Source organism: Phlebotomus papatasi, chromosome 1, assembly GCF_024763615.1.
Source record: "Phlebotomus papatasi isolate M1 chromosome 1, Ppap_2.1, whole genome shotgun sequence".
Taxonomy (NCBI): domain Eukaryota; kingdom Metazoa; phylum Arthropoda; class Insecta; order Diptera; family Psychodidae; genus Phlebotomus; species Phlebotomus papatasi.
The window spans coordinates 109,715,954-109,741,233 of NC_077222.1; the positions used below are offsets into that span (position 1 = coordinate 109,715,954).

At 33.1% G+C, this 25,280-nt stretch overlaps 1 protein-coding gene across 9 annotated transcripts in view; it reads right to left on the bottom strand.

Annotated features, from left to right (window-relative positions):
• Positions 1 to 72: 72 nt before the first annotated feature.
• Positions 73 to 25,280, bottom strand: part of LOC129799230 (G protein-activated inward rectifier potassium channel 3) — a 33,983-nt gene continuing 8,775 nt past the window's right edge. For 3 of the 9 annotated variants that reach the window (XM_055842931.1, XM_055842932.1, XM_055842930.1), the window contains 8 exons: positions 24,908 to 25,158; positions 9,006 to 9,120; positions 8,318 to 8,716; positions 8,084 to 8,215; positions 7,669 to 7,983; positions 4,575 to 4,680; positions 4,231 to 4,485; positions 73 to 503 (listed from right to left, as the gene is read on the bottom strand). In XM_055842931.1, the coding sequence (XP_055698906.1) occupies positions 4,253 to 4,485; positions 4,575 to 4,680; positions 7,669 to 7,983; positions 8,084 to 8,215; positions 8,318 to 8,716; positions 9,006 to 9,120; positions 24,908 to 25,158 (1,551 nt within the window). In that variant the 3' untranslated portion in view covers positions 73 to 503; positions 4,231 to 4,252. Of the gene's footprint in view, positions 504 to 4,230; positions 4,486 to 4,540; positions 4,681 to 7,668; positions 7,984 to 8,083; positions 8,216 to 8,317; positions 8,735 to 9,005; positions 9,121 to 15,692; positions 15,998 to 24,907; positions 25,159 to 25,280 lie in introns of those variants that run through there. The other 6 variants (XM_055842929.1, XM_055842928.1, XM_055842934.1 and 3 more) reach the window with 5 other exon arrangements.

The following is a 25,280-nucleotide window of genomic DNA, read 5'->3' on the forward strand; positions in this document are numbered from 1 at the left end:
ACGCCTCTCATGCCACTCAATTGACCCAAAGCTGACACCAACTTCTCGCACAAAATTAATTAACTGCACCAATTAATATGTCCAAATATTTCGCAATTTATTCTCTCACATAAGACTCTTTTTCTAATCTTAATTAGTAAGATATAAAAATGGCAAAAAAATATTTTTTTTCTACACTTTAGCTAGTTCATTTTTTTTTAAACGGTAATTATTTAAATCTTTACACACTATGGGCTATCGATTTATTTTCTCATATAATTTATTTGCTGGAATAAAAACTAATTGTTAACTAAAATCCATCGTTTGACAACCCTTTCAGAGTAGATCAAATTAAATGGTTTATCAGCATAATTCCTAGTAAATTCTTTTCAAATTGAATCACATTTTTTTTGAGAAGAAAGTGTTTAACTCTTTCAGCACGCGTTCTATTGATTATACTTTTCCCACGAAGGAAATTCACACTAAGTCACCACCTGGTTGGAAAATTGGTCTCAATCTTACATCTGAAAAGTAAACGGTAGAGAGAAAGAAAAGTTTATTACCGACTTTAAGTTTATGTCCCGAGCTTGACGTGCAACAAACGACTGGAGTGTGCTCCCTAATAGAACTCAATGATGAGCCTCAAATGGAACAAGTCCATTTTTTTTTTATTATTATTTCAAATTCAGATGTGATCAACCTTTGAGGTCAATCTTACACTCTTCCAGAGTATTCACGCTAAATTTTTCCACCCACACTTCAGCCACTCTGGCAGCTCTGGCTCACTCAAAAATTGCCAATTTGTCGCCTCAGAGTATCAATAATTTTGTAGGACAATAACACTATGAATTGATAAACCCTGTCCACGTTATGATGATAGAGCATTTTTGCATTTGTACAATCTTCTGAATTGGCGTTGCATGGGAAGTATAAATTATCCAAATTGTTCCCCAACGCGTAACCTAATTTTATCATAGTTGTGGGTACGCTCGGATGCATGAATGAAAAGGAAGAGAATGAAAATGAACTAAAATTCACCTAGACCTTGATTTACATCTTCGCTGACGCGTAAAAAATTAATTAATAATTATCTAGATAATTAACTGTGTGACAATCACAGAATTGCACGTTTTATTCTAACGTGCTCAGAATTTTCCCGCCAATATCATTGTTTATTGCAAAATTGCGCAATTATAAACAGTTGATTCAATTCAAAACTGTTTATTTGTGAATGATTATGGAGTTTCCAAAAGATAGTTTAGCAGAAAATCAATGATAAGACGAGACATGCTTATGATAGCTGAGATTCTTTGCAGGTAACCTCTTGAATACATGAAAATTCGATCTGAAAAAGATAGCAAAAAAGACTTTGCGGAGTGCTCGAATCAATGGCTTAGATGTCATACCTCAAAATTACTCTCAGATCATTTACCACTTATTAGTTCACAACCGATTTAAACCGATTTATGAATCACTTTAAAAGATCAAACAAAATAGCTTAGGATTATATAGTTAATTTTAGGATAAAAATCGATTATCGGTGCATAACCGGTTCATAACCGATTAGAACCTATTCAGACCGGTAACAAATTTCAAGACCTTTCTAACAAGCAAAAACATGGTATCATTCGGATGAGAGATACGCTCTCTAGAGCCTTTTTAACATCTAACCTTGAATAGAAATGATGAGCAGAAAACACAGTAATGATTCAACGGGATTTTTGTATAAGGACAACATGTCCGAAACCAAGCGCCTGGCAAGTTGGCCTTTTTATATGGAGCTATTTGAAGCCAATTCCTAAATTGATCTCGGACTCAGCTCACAGTGCTCCAAAGAAAAAAAATAATTTAAACAAAAATTTAGTATATTTATCCATCCATACGGAAAGGTATCTTATAATACGGAAGAACTTCTCACTTTTTAAATATTTAGCATAACGATCACGAGTGCAGAAAAATTTCCATACGCATTTGTATGTCAAAGTAAGAAATTGGCTTCAACTTTAAAGGCCACTCGCCGGGGACTAGTCCGAAACTGTTCTTCGAAAACGTGGTTAATGAATAAATTTATCTAATCTATTGTAAATATCTACTGGATCACACTCGGGATACACCTCTGGTCCTCTCAAAAACCTAAAACAGACTGTTCTAGTTCTTTCAAGACTTCTCCCCTGTTAGCGCCATCTATCTAGTAATTGTATCGACCGAGTCAAAGTTACAGACATTCTGCATAACGTTTACACTACCTTTCTATCCAAAAATGAAGTAAAATCATACGACGCATTTCCGAGCAATCCCAAAAACATGGTTTTGGAGAAGAAGGAGAGAAATGGGGAAAATAAGCGGTGTATTAATGATAGCAGAGTCGACTTATGAGAGGGTCCCTAAAGGTTCCAAGTCACTATGTCTAACGGTTTGAGTTCTAGGTGTGGTAACGTCTGGACGGACAAACAGACAAACAGCGTGGCAATGGATCACATATACTGCTTTTTCTACGGAGTTCGAGCAATAAAAAATCTCTCATAAAAATCTTGTAAAATCTTGTTGCCCCACATAGAAAAGTATCGAGACGTTTGGCTATTCCAGTCGCAATCTTGTAAAATTATTGCCTCGCGTTTTTATTCATCAAAATTTGAGAGAATTTGATCATTATCTACAAAAAATATATCAGCGAATAATTTGTACGAATAATAAATATCATGACAATCTTGATTATCATTTCCACCAAATTGACAAATATCAGAAAAAAATATTCCAAGTCCATTTTGACAGAAACAGATAAAAATGAAAAAGAAAAACTGTGTTTTCAAGCGCCATGTATTAAGAAATTCCAATAAAATTCATATTTTGAGAAGAACTTTACACAAATCTTGTTGAGAACAACAAGATTTTACAAGACTCAAAATGGCATGGCGTCAAGGGTAGCCAAACACCTAAACTTTTTATACGAATCAATTCAATTTGCAAGATTGTTTTACAAAATATTTTTGCGAAGTTTATGAGTTTATTTAAAAACCCTTTCCCTTGGGCGCCCTTGACCCAACTGTAAAAAGTCAAACTTCAAAAATTGACTAGCCTATGTCTTCCAGTTTAATTAATATTTTGAATCAAAACTTTACAATTGACTGTTCAAAAATTCTCGATCGGTACAGCTGAGATCGCTGAGATAGACTAAAAATTCGAGTTTGTTCTTCTCCAAAATCAGTATTGTGAGGTATTGCAGCCAAGACTAACATTTTCCTAATAAAAGCATTTCTTAAGAAAACCGGAGATATGTATGTTCTGTCAAAAATCACGAAATTAAATTTAAAAAAAACTATGTCTTCGGTTCCATTTGACCGAATTTGATGACAAAAGCCGCAAGTGAAAGGTCTCACAAAACACTACAATTTTCTAGAATATTTTAACTTCGTAGAACCAACGCTAGGGGCCCCTTTGTTGCAAAACCAATTATCATAAGACATAACCTCAATTATCTCTATTCCCTCTTAATATGATTTTGCAGAATACTTCGGCATAATTAGAAAAGACATTTTTGTCGACGCTATTTATCCGATTTTGTCGTTTTGATGTAAAATATTTATTTATATTTATTTCTGATGTACTGGGCTATTTCTGCCATTTTGAACATTGTTCAGTTTACAAATTTATTACTCAGTTTACAATGTTACGTGAAAAATGTCGATTCAAGACGATTCAATCATTTGCACCGGGCGGGACTCGAACTCACAACTGTAACAGTCGAGCCGAGTGTCACACCGCCCAAGAGCCGAACGCTCTTACCAATTGCACCACGGACCTCCTTGATGCAAAATGAATTTATATTAAATTAGTGAACACCCTCCTTCCTCCCAAATCTTTAGAACTAAACCGAATTCGTTATATTCCGAATTATTTTGAGTTCAAGTCATAAAATTTACAAATTCAAGTGATAAAAATATTCAGAAGTATGTTGAGTAATAATGCAATTACAATGAAATATGAACATGTTTTTTAGCGCTTTACTGCTCTTAAGTGCTTCTGCATTATCAATTTTTCTTTGTGTTGATTCCTGTATCGACTGTTTTCCACAGTCCTCGCCGTTTTTTAAAACCATCAAATAGCCGTGACAGGAACCATTAGAAAAGTCGATTATATAGAAGCACTTGGGAACAGTTGAAGTGCTAAAAAAAACATGTTCATTTTCCACTGTAATAGCACCATAATGCAAGACAAGGCAGAATATTTTTTGTCCATACATAAAGTACTAACCTAATCCGATTTTGATCAAATATCAGCACATTGAATCCACTGGAAGTGCTTCTTGCTTGATGGACAGACGTCGTCCAGATTGTGTCTTTTTCTGTCCATTAATTTTATGATGCAAAGCCTCTGCGACCGGAATACCATTGGGCACAGAACACGATCGAATCTGCAAGCGACCAGAATCACCAGATTCTTCACTGGCTGGATCCAGGGATGCTGCCGATGACACACGCGGCAGGAGGCCCGATGAACAAAGTCGTTCTGTTGTTTTTTTTTTTAATGCCATTTAGAGTCAAATGAGATTAAATAAGCTCACGTGTTAATATCGATTCAATCTCCAGCAGTCATACCTAATCCATTTGGTGAGTTCAACTCGGCACGGAGTTCATCGAGCTGCTTAGCACTGCACAGGGGTGTATCCACCTCATAGGTGTTGTTAAAGAGTGTGTAATCCACCTGATTAATTAATTAATTAATTACATTTCTTATTAATTTGTTTGGCAAATATAAAATAATTTGTTATTATTTTATGTATTTATTTTTGCGTTCTCCTTATAATAATAATTAATTTTTTAAAAGTTAAGCTTCTTATTAGTAACATACCGCACCGCACAGTGGCGATTTTAGTGGCGTGAGAATTTTTCGATTTTGCAACTAATTTTTTTTTCAATTCAATTCATTTTATTTTCATCTTTTTGCCCTCTTCCCATGCGGCCATCGCCGTCTTAACGTCGTTTACAACCATCGACGGAAAATCCTTTTCTATAGATTTTTCTCTAAATAGAGAATTTTACAAATTAGAAATTTGAAGGCTAGTCTTAAAAATTAATTTAAGATTAATTATAATATTTACTAATAATAATATTATAATAATATAATTTATAATTATTATTATTAATTTATAATTTATATAATTATATAATAATATAATTTACTAATAATATTACTAATATTTATATTAGTTCCATTAGACTATTTGAAGTCAACAGAGATACCTATAGAGCTCATTATAATTATTTAATTTTAATGAGAACCCTTTTCGATATCAGGGATTGGTCCAAATAGCCGTTAAACAAAATAAGGAACTGGAATTCAAGATTTAAGAGCTTTTATCTCCAAAAACACTCAAATGATCACAACGCCATGAAAACCGCTGTAGTGCTAAGTAAAAGTATAAAGAAAATCTTGAAAAAAAATTTTATCAGGAAGAAACGGGTTAGAAAATCTAAAATCTTTAAGAGAAACCTTTAAAGGTAAAACCAAATTTGAATTATATATAAAGCCATAAAAATCTAAAAATCAAAAAAAAAATACAGAAGGCATTTTGCAAACCACTCCTTGGAAATTACAAGGGGTCAACTCACTTTTTACGATTTTGAGATTCTAACGTTCTTAGAAAGACAATTTAATAAATTTTCAGATGATATAAGTTATTAAATTTCGTTATTAGAAAAGTTTTTCAAAATTTTAATCTTTTTGGTTACTTGCATAATTTTGTTTAAAGTAAAGGAGCACAAAATATATTCATCTTTCAAATTTTTGTGAAACAGGGGACTAACTCAAGCAAGTTGATCCTTTGTCATTCCAATTTCAGCAAAATTTGCACATCATTTAGAATGACAAGGAGCTAACTCATTAAAAAAACATATTTTGAAAAGTAGAAATATAAAAGTTTCGATGTTTATATTAGTGCTCATACAAATAGAAAAGAAATAAATTGTTTTTGTTCAGTCATTAAATTGAGATACTTATGTACACAAAGTTGAATCTTTCATGCTGTCTCCTGAAAAATGGCCGAAAATTAGTTAGTCCCTTGTAATTTCCAAGGAGTGAAATGATCAATAAAAAAATAATTTTGGTCAGCAAAAAAAGATTTTATTCAGAACTTAATTAAAAACTTCAAAATGAGTGAAATATTTTCATGAAAGTTTTGAGAAATAAAAATAAATAGGTTTTCCTTTAACCTGAAACAATCTTAATTGTTAATATACATCCTTTTCTTTCTCAAAAGTTTTGCATATATCTATCCCATGCTTTCAGACTCTTCTTCTTCTTATTTTGAACGTCATTAAATTAAATTGGCATTGTATAAATGAGCAGTAAAAAGTTAAAATCGAGTAGTAACAAAAAAATTGAAACAGTGATATTATCGTCCAAATTTTGGCAATGGGAAAATAAAAGGCTTTTCATTCTATCTGCAACAATTCTGGATGCTAAAGGGTCTCTTTTAGATGTTAAAGAGGCTAAAACGTGTGCCATGGGCATAAAGAACAAGATAGACATATCGTTGGCTCCAACTAACACTATTGTAAATCTAAAATTCAACTTTTCGGGAGAGTTTGACAGTTCATATTGATTTTCATTAATTTCACTGCAATTAGTAGACTTTTAACAATCAAAATTATTTTATCATATCCATTGAATATCTCCTGATCCACTCTATTTTTGAACAATTTACATTAAATATTTATTAAACATTAAAATGCAATAACTCAATCAATATAAAATTTTGTGGGGATGTAGATTTAAGATTTCTGGACCCTGTGATACAATCATTTGATGCTAGTGTAAGTAGACTTGGAGGTTGGAAGTTGAAATTGGAATCCTTTTCTTTCTCACACGCTTTGCATATGTCTATCTCATTCTTACGCAATATTCTTCTTCTTCTTTTAAACATCATAACAAATTCAATTTAGGTCAATTAAATTTAGAGTGTGAAAGAATGAGATAAACATATGCAAAACGTATGAGAAAGGAACGGATATGAATTTTGATTTTATAATATCGACCGCTCGGAATAAGAAACGAATAACTCGCAGTAGGTAAATTTTACAGGAGAGCGATTTGAAGCTTAGATTTTACAAGCAGAGTAGGGTAAAGTGGTACAAGTTGGACAATGGTAAAATTTGGACAGGGCTTTTCTTCTTGCTATATTTAGTACTTAATTTTTATTTGCATATTTTTAATGCTTTAGTTTTATAATTTGGTTCCTTGTGCTTAAAGACAAATTTTGTACAGTATTTATCAAGAAAAAAACTATGTCCAACTGTATCACTTTACCCTATAAGATTTTTTTAGATTTAAAATCTCTATAACTTTGAAAATAATTATTAATTATTATTAAATAATAATAATTATTGAAAATAAGCATAATATTCATAGGGAAGGTAGAGGGTATAAAAAAGTATCAAAAAGCGAACAAAACGATTTTTGTAAAAAAAAATCGAGGTGCTCGACTTATATTCTGAGTCATCGAAATTTTCCTAATCTAAGAGGTGTGCAAGTGCTATTAATATTCAAATTTAATTTTAGCTGCTTATTTAATTTTTGTCATTCTCAAACGCCACTAAAATCTCCATAGTGCGATGTGCTTTATTTTATTTCATTCCATTGCAATTAATCGACTCAGTGCGTGCTTTATTTAGAAAAGACAGACATCCTTACCTCATACTCTCCCGTTTCTTTACGAAAAGAAACCACGTGTTCAAAGCGATGTCCCCAGAGAATCTCTGAAGGGAGGTAACTACTTCGAGCCTGTGTGGTCATTCCAGTTGACTCCACAACTCCCTCGAGCATTACAACAATCTCAAAACGCTCCTTCAGCATATCCTGCGCTGACAGTGCATACAGAGGACTATGCTTATCAATTTTGTGGACGATTGTTGTTGGCCAAATAAACATCAGCCTGTCTTCCTTGCCATCAGCTCCCACTTCGAGCTCTTGCTGATAAAACGGCAGAACTTCGTTTTCTTTGGTCACCTTCAATAGCAAAAATTGTATGATTAATCGCCGGTAAATAGGCAAAATGTGTTATTCTATAAATAAGAGAACACTGTATCTTAAAACTTGATTCGTTTACCTTCTTCCTGATAATTTGTGCCCTGACATGCGCCTCGATTATGTGGCTTTTCCTCATATCGCCAACACGGAACATAAGACATGGTATACCATCTCGATGGCATATCACAGCATTTCGCGAGAAAAGAAGTGTCTGCAAAGGAATGCAACATAAATATTAAGTCTTAAGCAAATTTCTTAAGCAAAATTTTCATTTCTATCAATCGCAACGTTTGATATAGATAAAAACAATCACCTGGGCACGTTTTTTGGGCCTAGAGAGCTTAGCAAAGACAATGCCAACCATAAATGCTTGAATAAAAACACCCATAATACTCTGGAGACACATTATGAAGATCGCTTCTGGACATTCTTCAGTGATGTACCGATTTCCATAGCCGATCGTGTGCTGCGTCTCCACTGAAAACAGGAAGCAGCTTGTGAAGCCATATATTTCTGTTACACATGGATTTGTTGATTTATTGTGGATGAGGCGCACATGTGGATCTTGAGGTTCAAGAGCATCCAGATCACCGTGTGTGTAAGCAATGAGCCACCAAATTATCCCAAATGCCGTCCAAGATAGCAGAAAACTCAGTGCAAATACTAGCAAAGTCCATCGCCACTGAGCATCAACCAGCGTTGTGAAAATGTCCTGAGAATACAAACTGGGCTATTTACATATAAAAAAGTCACACAACTTTTTTATGGATCAAGTAGTACTGAGATATTAGAACCACTTGACATAATCATTACAAATAAAATTAAAGATCAAAGAATATTTTTTGAATTGATGTAGAGGAAAGCTTCTAAGCCAGAGTCTGTGCGAAGCCTGAAAACCTTCCCCTACCTTTATCTTAGAATTGAGGAGAATCTCTTCTATATCACTTAATTTTCCTTGTGCTCAATTCCTTTTTGTTGAACAGAAGCCAACCTTTACTAACCTGCATATACCGTCGTCTACGCTTAGCCACATTTCCCTGCACAACATTACAATCTCCATGTTTGAAAATTACACGTTTCCTCACCCGCCTCGATGAAAATCTTGTCTGACGATATCTGAAAATAGAATAATTTTCACACATCTCGTATATGATTAGGTGCAAAGTAAAATTTCTATAACATTTTACAGTATACATTCTCGCTTATCCATTATTTTCGATTTCGCAACTTCCTTATCCGGATGGCAATTCAGTTTGAAAAGTCTGATTACGTTAATCGTATGGAACAAATGTACACAAATTTGTTAAGGTTTTTCTCTGTTTTGTTGTTGTTCTTTCTCATTATAGCTTTTTTTTGTAAAATTCTTAATGATATAGGGTCGAAGGAACACGTATCGGCACTTTAAGAAAGCGTATCCTGACCTAGTGGCATTTACCATAATTTGGGCTATTAAATTTGGATACCTATCCTTATATAAAAGAGAAGATTAATAGCAAGCGGTGGCAGCCAAAATCCCGAAAGCCAAAATCCCGAAAGCCAAAATCCCGAACGCCAAAATCCCGAAAAGGCCAAAATCCCGAAAACCAAATTCCCGAAAGACAAAATCCTGAAAGGGATGAAATTATATGGAGGAACATGTTTAAAATAATTTCATAAGACACAGAAGATTTCCCTTTGCCTCCAGCAAGCGCGCGTACAATCGTGGGAGTAGCTATGATACTTTTAAGAATTCGGGATTTTGGCTTTCTGGATTTTGGCCCATTCGGGATTTTGACCGGGACCCAATAACAACACGTCATATTACTAGCATTTTATTAGATACACTAACTAAAATTCAATACTTTGACGAAATTACCGAAAAGTTGATAATTCGAATTTACGTAAACCTGAATTTAATTAAATCCAGAATACGGATGACATATACGTAAGCACGGATAAGCGGAAGTCTTCTACAGTAATGCATTTTTACATTTAAAAAAAACATTCTCAAATAAAAGGGATGGCGAAGCGTCCGAGACTTTGCGAGCTGCTCTAATTCCCGAGAAGAAGCCCAGCCTTATATTCGTTTTCGGTTTTTATATTCATAGGGGAACTGCTCATAATGTTGGACACTGTGAGGGTAAAATTGAACACTAAAAATATCGCTGGCTCCAAAGAAGAGTACTGTAAGTCTAAAATGTAAACTTAATAGGCCAGAGGTTTAAAGTTTGACAGCTGAAATTTTTTTTTATTAATTTTACTGCAATTAGTATATTTTCAGCTTTTAAAACTATATTTTATCATACTTACGCATCTTATGGTTAACGCTACTTTTAAGTTATTTGCAGTAAAATTGTGGGCAAAAAACTCAATAATTTGGCACGCGGATGTTCAGTTTTTTTTTCTTGTAACTTTTGCTGGAATATCTTAATTAACATAAAATTTCGTGGGAATGTAGATCTAAGGTTTCTGTATCCAATGATACCATCTTTTTATTTTTTTTTTTTAAACAATTTTAACAATTTTTATAGATTGTAACAATAAATTCGTTAAATTTTGACGATGATTTGAATCAGTGTGAGCAGTTGCTTAAAAGAAATATTACAGAACTTCGTGTTTACTTCTGTCTTATTTACCTGTGGTGAAGTTCTAATAATCTTTACTCGATATTTTAAAGTGATGTTATTAAATATTCCTTGAATATTGTGTTGATTAATGTCGACAGTGATTTGTTCATTTGACCTGAAGTGAAATTTGCCTTGTGAATTATGTTTTTCGTGTGAAAAATGGACAATTTTCTCAAATATTCACCAGAGAGGTGATACTTTAAGTTAAGTTTATAGGCTTTTGTGTTGACTAGGTTATATAAATGACTGAAGAAACAAAGAAACATCATCTCCACCAATGAGATATAGTGAGAAAATCCTTAAAAAGCTCCCGCAAAGGCCAAGGATTACGCGAATCCGCGCGCACTTCGATTGTCGAAGTCAACTCACTTTAATGAATGATATTGAAAGTTTCCGAACTTCTTGTGACATTCTACGATTCCTTCTCATAACCAGTAAGAAAACTTGGTAAGATAGGCTATTGAAATAGAGAACAATTAGCATTCTGTTGAGGTTTTATAGCTGTCCAAAATTACAACCAAAGTGTCCAAATTTACAACCAAGTTGTCCAAAATTTGAGTCAAATTCACCTCTACAGATCAATTCATTTTTAAACGTTTTAAGACTAATTTTAGTATAAACAAAAAAAATAAACAGTTTGCCAAGTTTCTCAAAAATCTTCCTTGTAATAAAAAATCGATTAGAGTAATAAAAAATCAATTAGTATTGAAAATATCGCCCTTCAAACTTAGAACATTATGAGAACTCAAAATTATGAGCACTTCCTCTATAAGATTAATGTCGATTTTAATTGCTCGTTAGTAATAAAATATATATAGGGGAAATTGCGGCACCACCAAACACGGGGTAGCACCCAACGCTAGTTTTTATTCCTAAACTACTTGTACTATCTATAGCATTTCTTCAGTGGACAAGCATCCTTATAATGCCTATAAATTTCTATAAGTCTTGTCCTCTGAAGTCAAATATCTGATTAAAAATCGCAGTGTTTGGTGCTACCCCATGTTTGGTGGTGCCCCAGTTTCCCCTAAAACATTAATTTAAGAATACAGAACAGTTCTAGAAAAATATCGGTAATTTAACCCTTTAAAGACGAGAAGGTTTAAAATTGGGGATCAGAAAAAATCGTTTTCTAATCATTTTATTTTTTTTTATAAAAGCATTTCAAAATCAAAAATTCGTAAATAAATAATCATTCTAGAATGTTCTGGCATGAGTTACAAGAATACGGACAAACAAAAAATGTAAATATGAGAAAGATAAGTCAATTACGGATATTTAACCGGTTTATTGCTGATCTCAAAACGTTTCCAAAAGATCGAAGTTTAACCAAATCGATTGAATATTAGGCCCTCTAGACTGGTTAAAACGTGTACTTTAAAAATTCAAGATGGCAATTTTTAAGGTCACAGTTATATTTAAACGAAATGTTCGCCTGAACCACCTCTAAAATATTTTCAAAAGGATATATATATTGGAGGGATAGGAGAAAAGCAAACAGACCGTCCGAGATACAATGTCCACTTATGGGGGAGGAGGGTCATCGAAGACCGGAATAGATATCTCTTACCGTTTGATCTCTAGCTCGAGAACAAACTTAAGGTCAAGTAAAAAAATAATAATTTCAAGTAAAAGTTATGTAAGGGGAAAGTGCGCTACCTTCGGGCAGTTCAGGCTTCGAACTATACATTTTTTTTCAATATGTTTCTTAAAGAATTTAACCCATTATAATATTACATTTTTAATAGCTAGTACAATGCCTCAAATTTCCAGAAAAGAGCTATAAGTGTAATCCCTTAGGAATATAGAAGAAATTCAGTTGTCCGAAGCTTACAGTTATTCGAAGGCAGAATTTATTTATCAATGCTCTTATAAAAAGATACATATTGTATTATCCATTCAACAAGTGATACAAAGAATGAAACTAAATATGTTAATTTCGAGATAAAGACTTCGTTCTAATTCTGTACTTTCATCTTGACACGCACTCACGTACATCTACACTCCGCAGTTTAACCATTATTGTTGTGGGATGGAAATTTAATTACTGATTTCCTACACAACATCAGTAATTGTTTCATATGTAGGAAGATTCGCTGGCAAAATTGTAAAAGGTTACAAGTAACCACCCTTGAGGAATTGTATTATGTGTTGACTGATATGAGATAATTGAGAACTTTAAGCAAAATATTTCCCTATGATTATTTAACAATTTTTCTTTGAAAAGAAAAACATTTTGTGGAACTGAAAAAAAGTGAATAATGGCTTCGAATTCTTTGTCAATAACCATCGTGTTGTGAGAAAAATATCAATCCTATTTTTAAACTCCTTTCCCATAATATGTATATCAAACCAGAGAGGCCCGCATGAAACCTTCTGATATTTTTGTACATATGAAAGATGTTGAGACAATATTTGCTGTAAAAATTATGTCTGTAAAGGAAGGACGGGTATTATCAGTGTTGAGATCAAAAGACCAATTGTGATTGCCCAAATATCCCAGAAATGCAAATGTTCGATTTTGGCACTGAAATGAATTTAGAACTCTTAAATCACTTTATCATTTTATCATTACGAATTACGAAAATACGTGCGAGCACCATAAAATGTTAAATTGATCAGGAAAATATTGTAGGGGAAAGTGTACATGCTTTGTACGATTCCAAGCCTTTTAATAAGTATATTTTTCAAAACAAATACCCTGTAATAAAAAGATCGAGCACAGATAATTAGAAAACTAAGAACATGACGTGGAAAATCATTTGATTTCTCGGAAATCTAAATTAAAAAGTTACTTTTTGAAATATGCTGCACTAATTACAACAAATTCCAAAGTTACGTAATTGAAAAAACTGGTCACTCTAGAATTGTACATTAAATGGCAGTGAGATATTCTTTTAGCAATACCGTGACAAAAGTGGAGAAAAAGCATACGAATATGATAAGAAAATTTCTTGTTGAACTAATACTGATGAGAATCGTGTATATTTTGTTCTTGTTTAAAAATAACTCACGAAGTATTTCGCTAAGAATTGTTGAGGTGATAGGAGAAAAGACAAAAAAATATTAGTCTTCAAAATCACCAGACAACAAGTACACAAAAATTTAGAAGAAGCTGATAAAATCTTTATTAAACTTTGTGTACATTTTTTTTTCTTTTCGATTGCAAGTGGTATGATTCTATGTTGAATTAGCAAAAGATATCATTTATTTTATTAATATTAAAATTAAATTTTTGTGTTCCCTTTAAAAACGAAACAAAGCGATTCACATTTTTCGATATACAATTTTCCTTAAATTACGTTTTAGAAGTCTTTGGAATCAATTCCGGTTTACTAATAAAATTTAAATTAGTTCATAAATTATCAGAAAACCATTTCAAAATCTAAAATTGACAAAAAGGACAGATGATAAACAGAAAAAATATATTTCGTAAAATTGTTTGTAAATTTTTGTGAATTCCTTGGGAATTTTTTTGGGAATTATGGACCAACAAATATTTGTTTGTTAACAAAGCCAAAGTCCCGGATGGATCAAAATACCGAACGCTAAAATCTCAAACACAAAAATTCTGAAAAGTCAAAATCCCGAAAAGCCAAAATTTCAAAAAAAAAAAATCTCGGAAAGACAAAATTTCGAAAAGCTAAAATCTCTAAAAGCCAAAATTCCAAAAGTGAAAGTCCCAAAAGCCAAAATCCCGAAAAGCCAAAATTCCGAAAAAGCAATATTCCAAAAGAGAAAATTCCCAAAGAGATAATCCAAAAAGTCAGAATCTCGAAAGGCCAAAATCCCAAAAAGCTAAAGTTCCAAAAGAGAAAATTCCGAAAAGCCATAGCCCCGGAGAGCCAAAGCCTCGAAAAGCCAAAATCCTAAAATGGCCGAAATCCTGAACACTAAAATCCCTACAGCCAATATCCTTAAAGTCAAAATTCCAAAAAGCCAATATTCCTAAAGCCAAAACTCTGAAAGCTAAAATCGCGAAAGGCCAAAATCTGGAATTATTGGAAGTGTCACAGCTACTCCCATGATTAGACTCGCACTTACTGGAGGAAATGGAAAATTTTCTGTATTTTGGGAAATTATTTTACACATTACTCTGTATAATTTCGTCCCTTTCAGGATTTTGACCATTCGAGATTTTGGCTTTCGAGATTTAGCTTTGAGGATTTTTGCTTTCGGGATTTTGGGTTTCGAAATTTGGGCTTTTCGAGATATTGGTTTTTCGGGATTATGGCTTTCGGGATTTTAGCTTTCCCAATTTTGGCTTTCGAGATTTTGGCCGACAATGGGGACAATTTACCGTTAGGGTGTTTGATAAAAAGTCCTTAGAATGACTTGAAAAATAGATCTCATGAATTCTAATGAAATCGGCTTCTTTTTGAGGTTCCGCTTTTCAAATCCCAAAAAGTTGAGAGTCTGTGTACCCAAATGCTATTCAATCTGATCTTCGCAATCATAGAGAATTTATGAGCAAGGGAGATGTTCGTGTCTGGTAAGGGTTGACACAGATATTGCAGTCCTTAAGGGAAACTGAAGCAGTTGTAAACACTGAAATTTTTTTAAAGTAGACTTTACACTTTAAACTAACTAAAGAAATGGTCGACATATATCCACATAGTGTAGAAAAAATCAGTGTTAAGTACTGTCTCAGTGGGTCCCTTTATAATCAAAGGCATATGTATTAGCCTCCTGAAGTATAGGCTCAAGTGTAAAACTTTGTCTCTCAATCGATGTCTGTCAATTTTCCTAAAATGTGCATCCTAGCTGGACGTTTTCCTAAAATATCCGCAGCAAAGTCAATTTAAATCAGAATTACTCAAAAAAATTTTTTTAATATTTCTAAATATACTCCTATCGATAATCTTGCACAGAGATGAGTGCGGCATATTTTATCAATGTCTACACGTTGTTGAGCATGGCAAAGTGTCAAGTTAGAAAGAGAAATCAATTTGCAGGAATTGCAAATGAGATAAAATTATATATAGGCGTGAACAATTAAAGATTGTTGATGACGTGCAGAGCGAACAGCTGATTAATAACACAATGAATTAATAAACGATTTATTATAGAATTCTTTTTTACTTTAAGCACTCTTCGCGCCAGGCTGACTCCCCTGAGGATTCCGCACGAAACACAATCATGGACAGTTGGCTAAGACATCTCTTCAATGTAGACATTTTGCTCTTGAGAATCACCAGCACCATCAAATTACACTTAATAGTATTTTCTTGAAAAACTCGAATTACTTATTTCGCGACGCCTTATTCTTAGCACTTTGGTAGATAAATACGAATCTTTTATAAATTTGATTGATTCATTTCTTACTTTCTTACAATTTGACACACAATAAAAACGGCGCTTGTCCCAACACCATTCTGTACCAAACTAATTTTAGTTTAAACACTCTAAAAGAGCGATGGTATATTATTATGCATTATAATAGTGTACTGCTATAAATGTATTCTGCTCGCACTTGATGATGAAGTGCACATGAGGACCTTTACAAGTAAAAATAGTCATAATTTTCTTACGTCTGCGCCTTTTTTACGTATCGTACACTAAAACTTAATTACAATTAACGCTAATAATATTATTTCACGCGACAGCAATTTTTAAAAAATATGGGATAAAGTAAAAAAAATAATTATTCATAAGATTTTGGCCAATATAAAAAACAAGATTGCACAAAAAATGTTTCAATCGGGAGGAAATAATGAGATTTCTCAACTGGAGAAATAATTTACGTGAATCTAAAAATATCTTTTGAATTACAAATATTTGACTGAGGAAAATATTTGTGATTTTTTTTTATAAATAAATACTTTTGTGTAACTAAAAAAGAGATTGCAAGGGACTCATGCACAAAGCTGCAATTTTTTCCAAGAAATAATTCATTTCTCCTTGAAATTTTCTCGATTTTTCTTGAGCCCATGTTTGGGCACAGAGAAAAATTCTGTCACGATATTTCACTTTTAATTCTAGTTTTTATTGCTCGAACTCTTCTGAGAGAGTAGGAGAAAGTGCTCATACTTTGTACGATCTCAAGCTTCGTACACTAAAAGAAATCCGAAAAAGTTAAAATAACATTCCGGAAATGTTTATTTTACCCTGTAGTATTGATCCGAAATCAGTGTAAATATTATGCTTTTTAGGTGTATTAGGGGTTAAAGTTACCCTTTTCATATTAATTTTACCCTTAAAAAGGTGTAAAATTAACATTAAAAATGTTGATATATTTTTACATCTAAGTGTTAAAATTATGAGGAAAAAAAATTAATCGCACCTTCTTTTTTTTCTCAGTGTTGTCAAACTTATTGAGAAACATAAGAAAAGTTAGTCATTACACTAAGAAAAAAACAGGGGTGCGATTAACTTTTTTCCTCATAATTTTTCCACTTTTTAGGTGTAAAAATATATCAACATTTTTTAATGGTTATTTTACAGATTTTTAAGGGTGAAATTAATATGAAAAAGGGTAACTTTTACCCCCAATACACCTAAAAAGGGTAATATTTACACCGATTTCGAATCAATACTGCAGGGTAAAATTAACATTTCCGGAATGTTATTTTAACTTTTTCGGATTTCTCTCAGTGAACGCAATGTATTTTAAAAACTGGGCATTTTCCTCTAGTTTTTAAGATATGTCTGCGATGAGTCACATTAATTGAGAAACATAGGAAAAATTTAGTCATTACGAAGCTTGCGATCGTACGAAGCATGGGCACTTTCCCCTAGTACAATCTCTTGATTTTTCGACTCTCAAAATTTGCACCATTTGCCATGATGATCACGCTGCTTTACCGTCTGATCCATCTGACCGTTCGGTTGACATCAGATCTACAGACCAAACGCTTGTAGATAGTGAATTCGTATCTTCGAGAGGCCCCCTATAATTCAAACCAAGGACAATTCACTTGACCATTAGGCGTAGAGGAGTTAGAAAATCCAAAAGTTCAAAGACATTATCACGATTTACCTCACTGATGAAGGCGCATTATGCTCTTCCAGATACACTTACGACTTTAGCCGAGTGATACGGCTTAAGGTATTATAATCAAAATAATGCTCAGGATGCATTTCCATCAGTTTCTGACTAATCCGGCTCACGGCTTAAGCAGAGAAACGGCTTAACTTGTTCAAAACTATTGAAAATTTAGTCAAATATTATTTTGATTATAATTACGTTAAGCCGTACCGGTTATAGCACCGAAAGCTTTGGGAAACTATTTGTGTGTTTCTGTCGGAAAGGATAAACACCCCTGACGCAATGGAAGGAGTGTATGTTCTTATTTTGTATAATATATTTACTCAATAGATTTACAATATTTTTGAAGCTTTCCTATGCAGATATTTCTCACATTTACGAAAATACAGTTCAATCACTTTAAAGGGCATTTTTCAAGGTCAAAGATTAAAAGACTCCAGGAAGCGTATTTCTCAAACGACTGGGGTCATTTTTGGAATCGTTGGAAAGGTTTTGGAATCTCTTACAAGTCTGAAGCCTTTTCGATCAGTTCTAAACTACCAAAGAACTGCTAGCTAATCAGTTGCGTGAACTGGTAAACCGATAAACTAAAAGCAAATTACACAGTGGAAAATACTGCAAAATCCTCGAAATTGTAAACATTATGTTTTTCCCCATTAATTGAACCTCTATGATAGAGTTACTCAAACTGAGGACCTTTCGCTATCTAGACGACTGCTCTAACACTGAGCCTAGATAGTGAAAGGCCCTGACTTCGAATCCGAGTGGAGGCAGGAATTTTTCCTGTCTCAGATGAGAACTGAGGATTGGGTGCCACTCTTTCTGACTGACACTAGTAAACAAAATAATCTTGGGCATACACACCAAGTTAAACACATGATCATAACGCTCCAATATTTTTTTTATAGCTAGTATTAAATTACTTTAAATTACTGTTGGTTCTACTAGGTCCTCGGTAAGCTATTTTGAGTTTGAAACACTCGAACCATAACCTTTTTTCCCTTATTTGTACTAATTCGATGCTAAAAGCTGTTTCTTTCATATCACAGAGACAAAACTTCAAAAGATCATTTCTGATTTTTTTTTGTCTTTCAGATAAACGATAAAGCTTCCATTTTTCTCCATTTGGATCTATCCTATGGTGCGTGAAAACTTGAAAACACCTTTGCGAATCATGTATAATGCTCCCGTAAGCTAAACTTATGATCTTCATCCAGTTACTCTTGCAGATAGGCGCAATCAATTGTTTTTGGTCCTTCGGTCCTCTCCGTTGAAATAGCCATTTCTGAAGCATTTAAACTGATTTTCAGGTATTTTACTGTGGTGGATGTTCGATGTAAGCCTTTTTAACCATATGACATACTTTACTTGATTTTTTATTCAAGTTAAAGTGCAAATGAACCATTCCCAGCAGATACTGGTTTTTAGTACTAAACTCAAAAGATCGATTGCGATATCTAGTAGTTGCGTTATCTACAGATATTGTAATTGATTATTGTTTACAGATGACTGACTTATGAAAAAAATAATCTTTGGACATGTGTGCCAACTATATGTGTCGTAAGGGTCGTAAGCATCACTTATGTCTCATTTATAGGTAGAAACCTAGGAGACTTTTTCATATTAAGGATTTTTCTCACAACACAATTTTAATCTAAAAAACCAATTTAAAATAATTAAAAAGCACTAATTTTGAAAAGTCTCCTGAGACGAATATAATTCAAAATTTTCCCAAAATGTGTAAGAAGGTGTTATTTACGAATTTTTCACAATACGTCATATCCCCATTTTTTTACAATGACTATCGACTGGCAAATAGTGAAATGCTTGTGTTTAAATACGCCTTTGTGTTTACAGTCGTTAAAGAAATCATTGTGAGCAGCATATAGAGAAATTCAACATAGAGACATACATACTTTAGATTTATTTGTAGCAACGTTTATCCTGAATTGTGCGTTTAGAAAACATTTATAGCATTATTCTATTGTTGGTATCGGTCAATTTGTTGGTATAAATAGAATCATTTCAGCACAAGACATTCGATCTTAATACTCTTAAGCGGCCTTTTGTGTTAAATTCATTTTTTTTAAATCAATAGTCCTTTCTGGAGGAAAAAATTTTCCACAATTATGGGACAGCCTCCATTGAGAGAGACGTTAAACTGTGTGTGTTTTATTTTTCTTCAAAAGCAATGACAAAAAAGTAATTAAAAATTATTTCAATCATTAACTCTCCGGGTGTTATTATAATTGCAAATTCGTATCCTCGGACCAAATAGCTGAACAAATATGAGGAGTGCAAAGTGGTGCGAAGGGACAAATAAACGATTAAAAACCCAATTAAGTCAATTTTTATCTCATCAGCATTGGGCAGCTTATTAGTTTATGGCCGAGAACCTTGCTCCAATAAAGTAATTTTCTCTATGCAATTAATTGTTCAGCTTTAAGTCTCTTTTTTTTGCACAACACGTGAATATGTTGCTTCAGCTGATAGGAAATTTGTGATGAAATTACCTGGATCCCCAATTGATTTGTGTAGAGATACTCATTAAGCAAAGGCAGTTATGTGATTATGCAAAAGAGCTTTGATCATCTCATTATACCTTGTACTACTACCTTGGATTTTGTTGTGAACTTGTCATTAGCCTTTAACTCATCAGTATTGGAAATCATTTTTGATACTAAATATTTAACTTGAACCTTTAAGATTTGTTTATCTCAATACCGAGGGGTTTTGAACAGAAAAATATCAGAACTTTCCGGTTGTTTATGGTTCGATCTCTTATGATTTTTCTACTCGAACTCAAAAAAAAGAGCATGATAATTAATACGCTTTTATCAACTTATTACCGGCTTATTAGACTAATGGTATACAGTACATTATGCAAAAGATAATTCGTAAAAAACTACGAATAATTATCGAAAAACCATTTTATTTTAGAATGATGATTCAACTTTCTGCATAGATCGTTCCTCCTCTTCCTTTGCCTGAAAAAATTGCTCAAATTGATCTTTTCAAAGTTTATGCTCCATAAAATCCAGCGAGCAACTAATTCCAACTGATTTTATTATTTTTTTGTATATACAGCTGAATCCTGCTAATCTTAAAACGACACTCGCAAGGCAGTGCCATTTTCCGCTCCTTGGAAATTACAAGGGGTCAACTCACTTTTTTGCGATTTTGAGATTCTAATGTACTTAGAAAGGCAATTTAATAAATTTTCAGATGATATAAGTCATTAAATTTCGTTATTAGAAAAGATTTTCAAAATTTTAATCTTTTTGATTACTTGCATAATTTTGTTTGATGTAAAGGGCACAAAATATATTCATCGTTCAAATTTTTGTGAAACAGAAGACTAACTCAAACAAGTTGATCCCTTGTCATTCCAATTTCAGCAAAATTTGCACATCATTTAGCACGACAAGGAGCTAACTCATTAAAAAACATATTTTGAAAGGTAAAAATATAAAAGTTTCGATGTTTATATTAGTGCTCATACAAATAGAAAAGAAATACAGTAAAGTCTCGCTATAGGCCATCGCTCTATAGTCCACAATTTATCGACCGTTGATTTCAAAACACTGATTTTAAGTCAGGTTTTGTTTTTTGTAGTATGCGACATGCATAATTATTTTAATATTTTTGGCAAACTTTATTAAGTAGTTGTGATAATTGTGATCCACAATGAAGAGAGCGAAGACAAGTACCACAATCGCAAAGAAAGTGGAAACCGTCGAGCAATTTCAATACTAAAAATCGTTGATAATTTTAAAAAATTACATGGACTATAGTGCGACCCAAGTGTCAAATTTGAAACCAAATATGAGCTATAGCGAGACTCTACTGTAAATTGTTTTTGTTCAGTCATTAAATTGAGATACTTATGTACACAAAGTTGAATCTTTCATGCTGTCTCGTGAAAAATGCTCGAAAATTAGTTGGCCCCTTGTAATTTCCAAGGAGCGATATATTTGGTTACCACTTTTTGTTCGAAAACTGTTGATCAGTAGGGGAAAGCGCGCTACCTCCGGACGACTCAAGCTTCGGACGCTTCGGACAAATCAATTTTTTCCTAAGTTCTTAATGGATTTGACCTATGGCTCTTTTCTGGAAATTTGTGGCGTTAGGGGCGTTAGACTATCTATTAAAATATAATATTATAATTGGTGAAATTAATTAAAAACATATTGAAAAAAATGAGTTGTGCGAAGCTTGAATCGTCCGAAGTTAGCGCGCCTTCCCCTAAGCATTTTTTTGTTGGTCAACTCAGTGCTTATTTCTCACCGGGATTGGTTAAATTTAAATTTTTTGGAAAAGTTTTGAAATTTCCAACACTGCTGGATCGGTTGCAATCGATAATGAATCGGTAAAGTACTTCTAATTTATTAATCTTTCTTGAATATTTCTTTTTCTACTTGTTCTACTGGCAAAGCCTAACCGATAGGAGATATCGACATCCGGTCTTTAATGACACCCTCCTATCCGAGAAGTCTATATTATCTCTAAATTTGTTTTTTTCCTTTTCCCTCACTGCTCCTTTTTCTTTCAAAAATCATGTTTTATCAACTGGGACTCGTTACTCATTACGAGGTACTCGAAACAATCTGGTTAAGGAACCTACGGGGATCCCAGGGAACCTAAGAGAAACCCATATATTTTTTAGGAAACTCTCGAGGAACCCAGGATACTCATACATTTTTCCAAGAAACTTGGGGAACTCATATATTTTTTTGGAGAACCGTAAACTCGAGCCACTCTAATTTTTTTATAAATCACCCCTTGTGTTTTATGTTTTATATTGAGAACGGCTCCAACGATTTCTTTTATTTTCTGATATGATTAAAGATCTGTCTAGACGAAGATTTTATCTATTTTGAAGAGTCGGAAAAAAACTCGAATAACTCGCAAATTACAAGTTTTCTAGGAAACAGATTTCAAGCTGAGATTTTACATGTCGTACAAAGATGTTTTATTTATTTATTTATTTATTTATTTTGACTTAAAAAGCATACAACTTTAAAGTATTATACTCACAAGGAAGGTATAGGGTACTAAGGAGTATCGAAAGAGCGAGAAAAATAAATTTTATATAAATTCGAGTTGTTGGAGTCTTATTCTGAGCCGTCGATGCCAAAGACCTCAGTTCATTTCGACGACTCACAATATAAGTCAAACAACTTGATTTTTTACAAAAATCGTTTTAATCGCTTTTTGGATACTTCTTTATACTCACTACCTTCCCTGTGAATATTATAGTTGCAAGTTAATTATTTTCAAATCGCTCTCCTTTAAAATTTGCCTACTGCGAGTTATTCGTTTCTTATTCTAAGTGATCGATTTCTTCTAATGATTTTCCATAATGATTAAGTACTCTAAAAACTGCACATGGATTAAGATTGTTTCAATCGTATTTCATCAAAAATTTTAAGTTTCGGAATAATTTTTTGATAATTCATGAAACAGATAAAATAATATTAAAATAATAAAATATTTAATAGTGTCCCAAGCATTAAAAAAGACTAGAATTTAAAAACTATATTATATTCAATTACGTTAAGAAATATAAGAAAAAAAATTGAATATGGATGATAGAAAGTATATTTTATTTAATTATTAATATTAGAATTTATAATTTTTAGAAGATTTGTGATATTTATGTTGTAGCGAAGTATTTTTGAGCGAAATAATTAAAAAGGCTTTATTGAGCTATATATTTTAAACATTAATAAAACAAATTTAGTAGTGTATGACTTAATGTTTTGTAGATAATTAAAAGTATCGTAGGTGCGGGTAAATTTTCATCCCTACTTTTCGTGAGCTTTTCTTGAATTCTAGCACTTAACCCTTTAAAGACTAGAGGGACATCAGTGTCCCAAAAACAAAAACATATTTTTGGTTATAGAATGTTATTTTGTCCTCTAAATAGGCCGAAAAATTAGTTTTTTATTGTTGGGACACCGGTGTCCCTTTCCTTCTTAAAGGGTTAAGAACAATATTTGCCGATCGGACATTTAATATATCGGATCGATAAAGACCATCCCTAATGTACTAGAATTTAAGAAAAGCTTCGGAAAAGCAGGGGTCCAGGGTGCAATCACCCGTATCTACGGTGAATATTGGATTCTTCTGTCGTCTTACAGTGCCCGCTTTCTAATCCGGATCGCCGTAATCCGGATAAATTCTCGACGGTTACATTTAAAATACTTTTGAGGTTATGTATGCATGAGTGCTCAGCAATGAAAATGAACTATCCTGTGATGTTTTTGTTTAATAAATGAAGTATAATACAATAGACTTGTCCAATTATGTCTTTTAATCTTCTTTAAAAGTCTTATTCTAATTCTACAAAAAAAATCTTGTATTATATTTTCGAGACGTTGAACAAATTCAAAAAATCCATCCGGATTACGAAGCGGACATCTGTCATTTTGTCTCCCAATCATCCGGATTACAAAGCGGGCACTGTATTTCGAAATATGTAATAAATGGTTCTGTAGGAGGATTCTGTAACACTCTGGCAAGGTCATATGACCAAGGGGCAATTCATTTCCTTTTTTTTTGACAAATTGAGTTTCTCGAGTTTCGTGATACAAAGAGTCCAAAGAGAAGGTTTCGCGATGAAATTTTTGAGTCTCTTTGGTTTTGAGATGCAATTTTTGGGTTTCGTGAAGCGTTTCATCGGACAATTGACAAAAGAATCTCAAAAAATTAGCCATTTTATTTGACAAATTGCGCTCGAACCTTAGAAGAGCTCCTTCGAAAAAGTGATTCTGTAACTGTGACATTGTCATGTGGCATCTTCACAAGTCCCATATTTCAGATTTATGGCAATTTAATTAACGAAAACGGACTGTATTTGCACAATATCACTAAACAAAGAGATTCTATTAAAAAATCAATGAACTGCATCCTCGAAGTCATGTGATATGATAAAAAATCTCGATTAGCATTATCAGTTTTCAAACTCACGTGTAACTACTAGAAAAAATTGGAGATTTTTTTTTGATGTAAGGTTGAAGGAACACCTCTTCGACAGGGAACCCCTATTGACACTTTTCTCAAAATGTTGAAATTTATTTAATGAATCCAATAAATTCTAAGTAAAGGAAATTTATGAGTTAAGACTACTTATTAATACGGGAAGATTATGAAAAGTTCGAAGCCGGAATGTTTACGAAGCCTGAAAGCCTTCTCCTACGTTAGAATCATCTTAAAAAGCAACAGTAAAATTTTTCCCAGCATAACTTATTTGTTTGTTTGTTTATGAACTTTGAATAAGTGTATGAACATAAACATTTTGGATTACCTGGTAATTGGTCCTGGAGAATCACTAACAGCTTTAAGAGATAGTCGTATTTGTCGCTGAAATGCTCCAAGAATTGACTGTCTTCGACCTTCTATTTGTGGCGTATCTGACGATGTGGGGCTTTCTTTTTGTAAACTGTCATCAATTTTCACAATCACTGGTCCTGATGAGCTATTTTCGTCCAACAACTTCGTCCATGCTAAATCTCCCGGAGACTCTGGAGGTCGTCGTTCATCCATAATCTTCGTCATCTGCAAAAGTGAATTACCCAGCTTAGCATAAATGGCAGACTATTTGTTACCTCATGAACCTGAAATTTCATCGCGGTCATCACGTTGATTTATTGACTCATGGGATTGTTTATTTGTCTCCG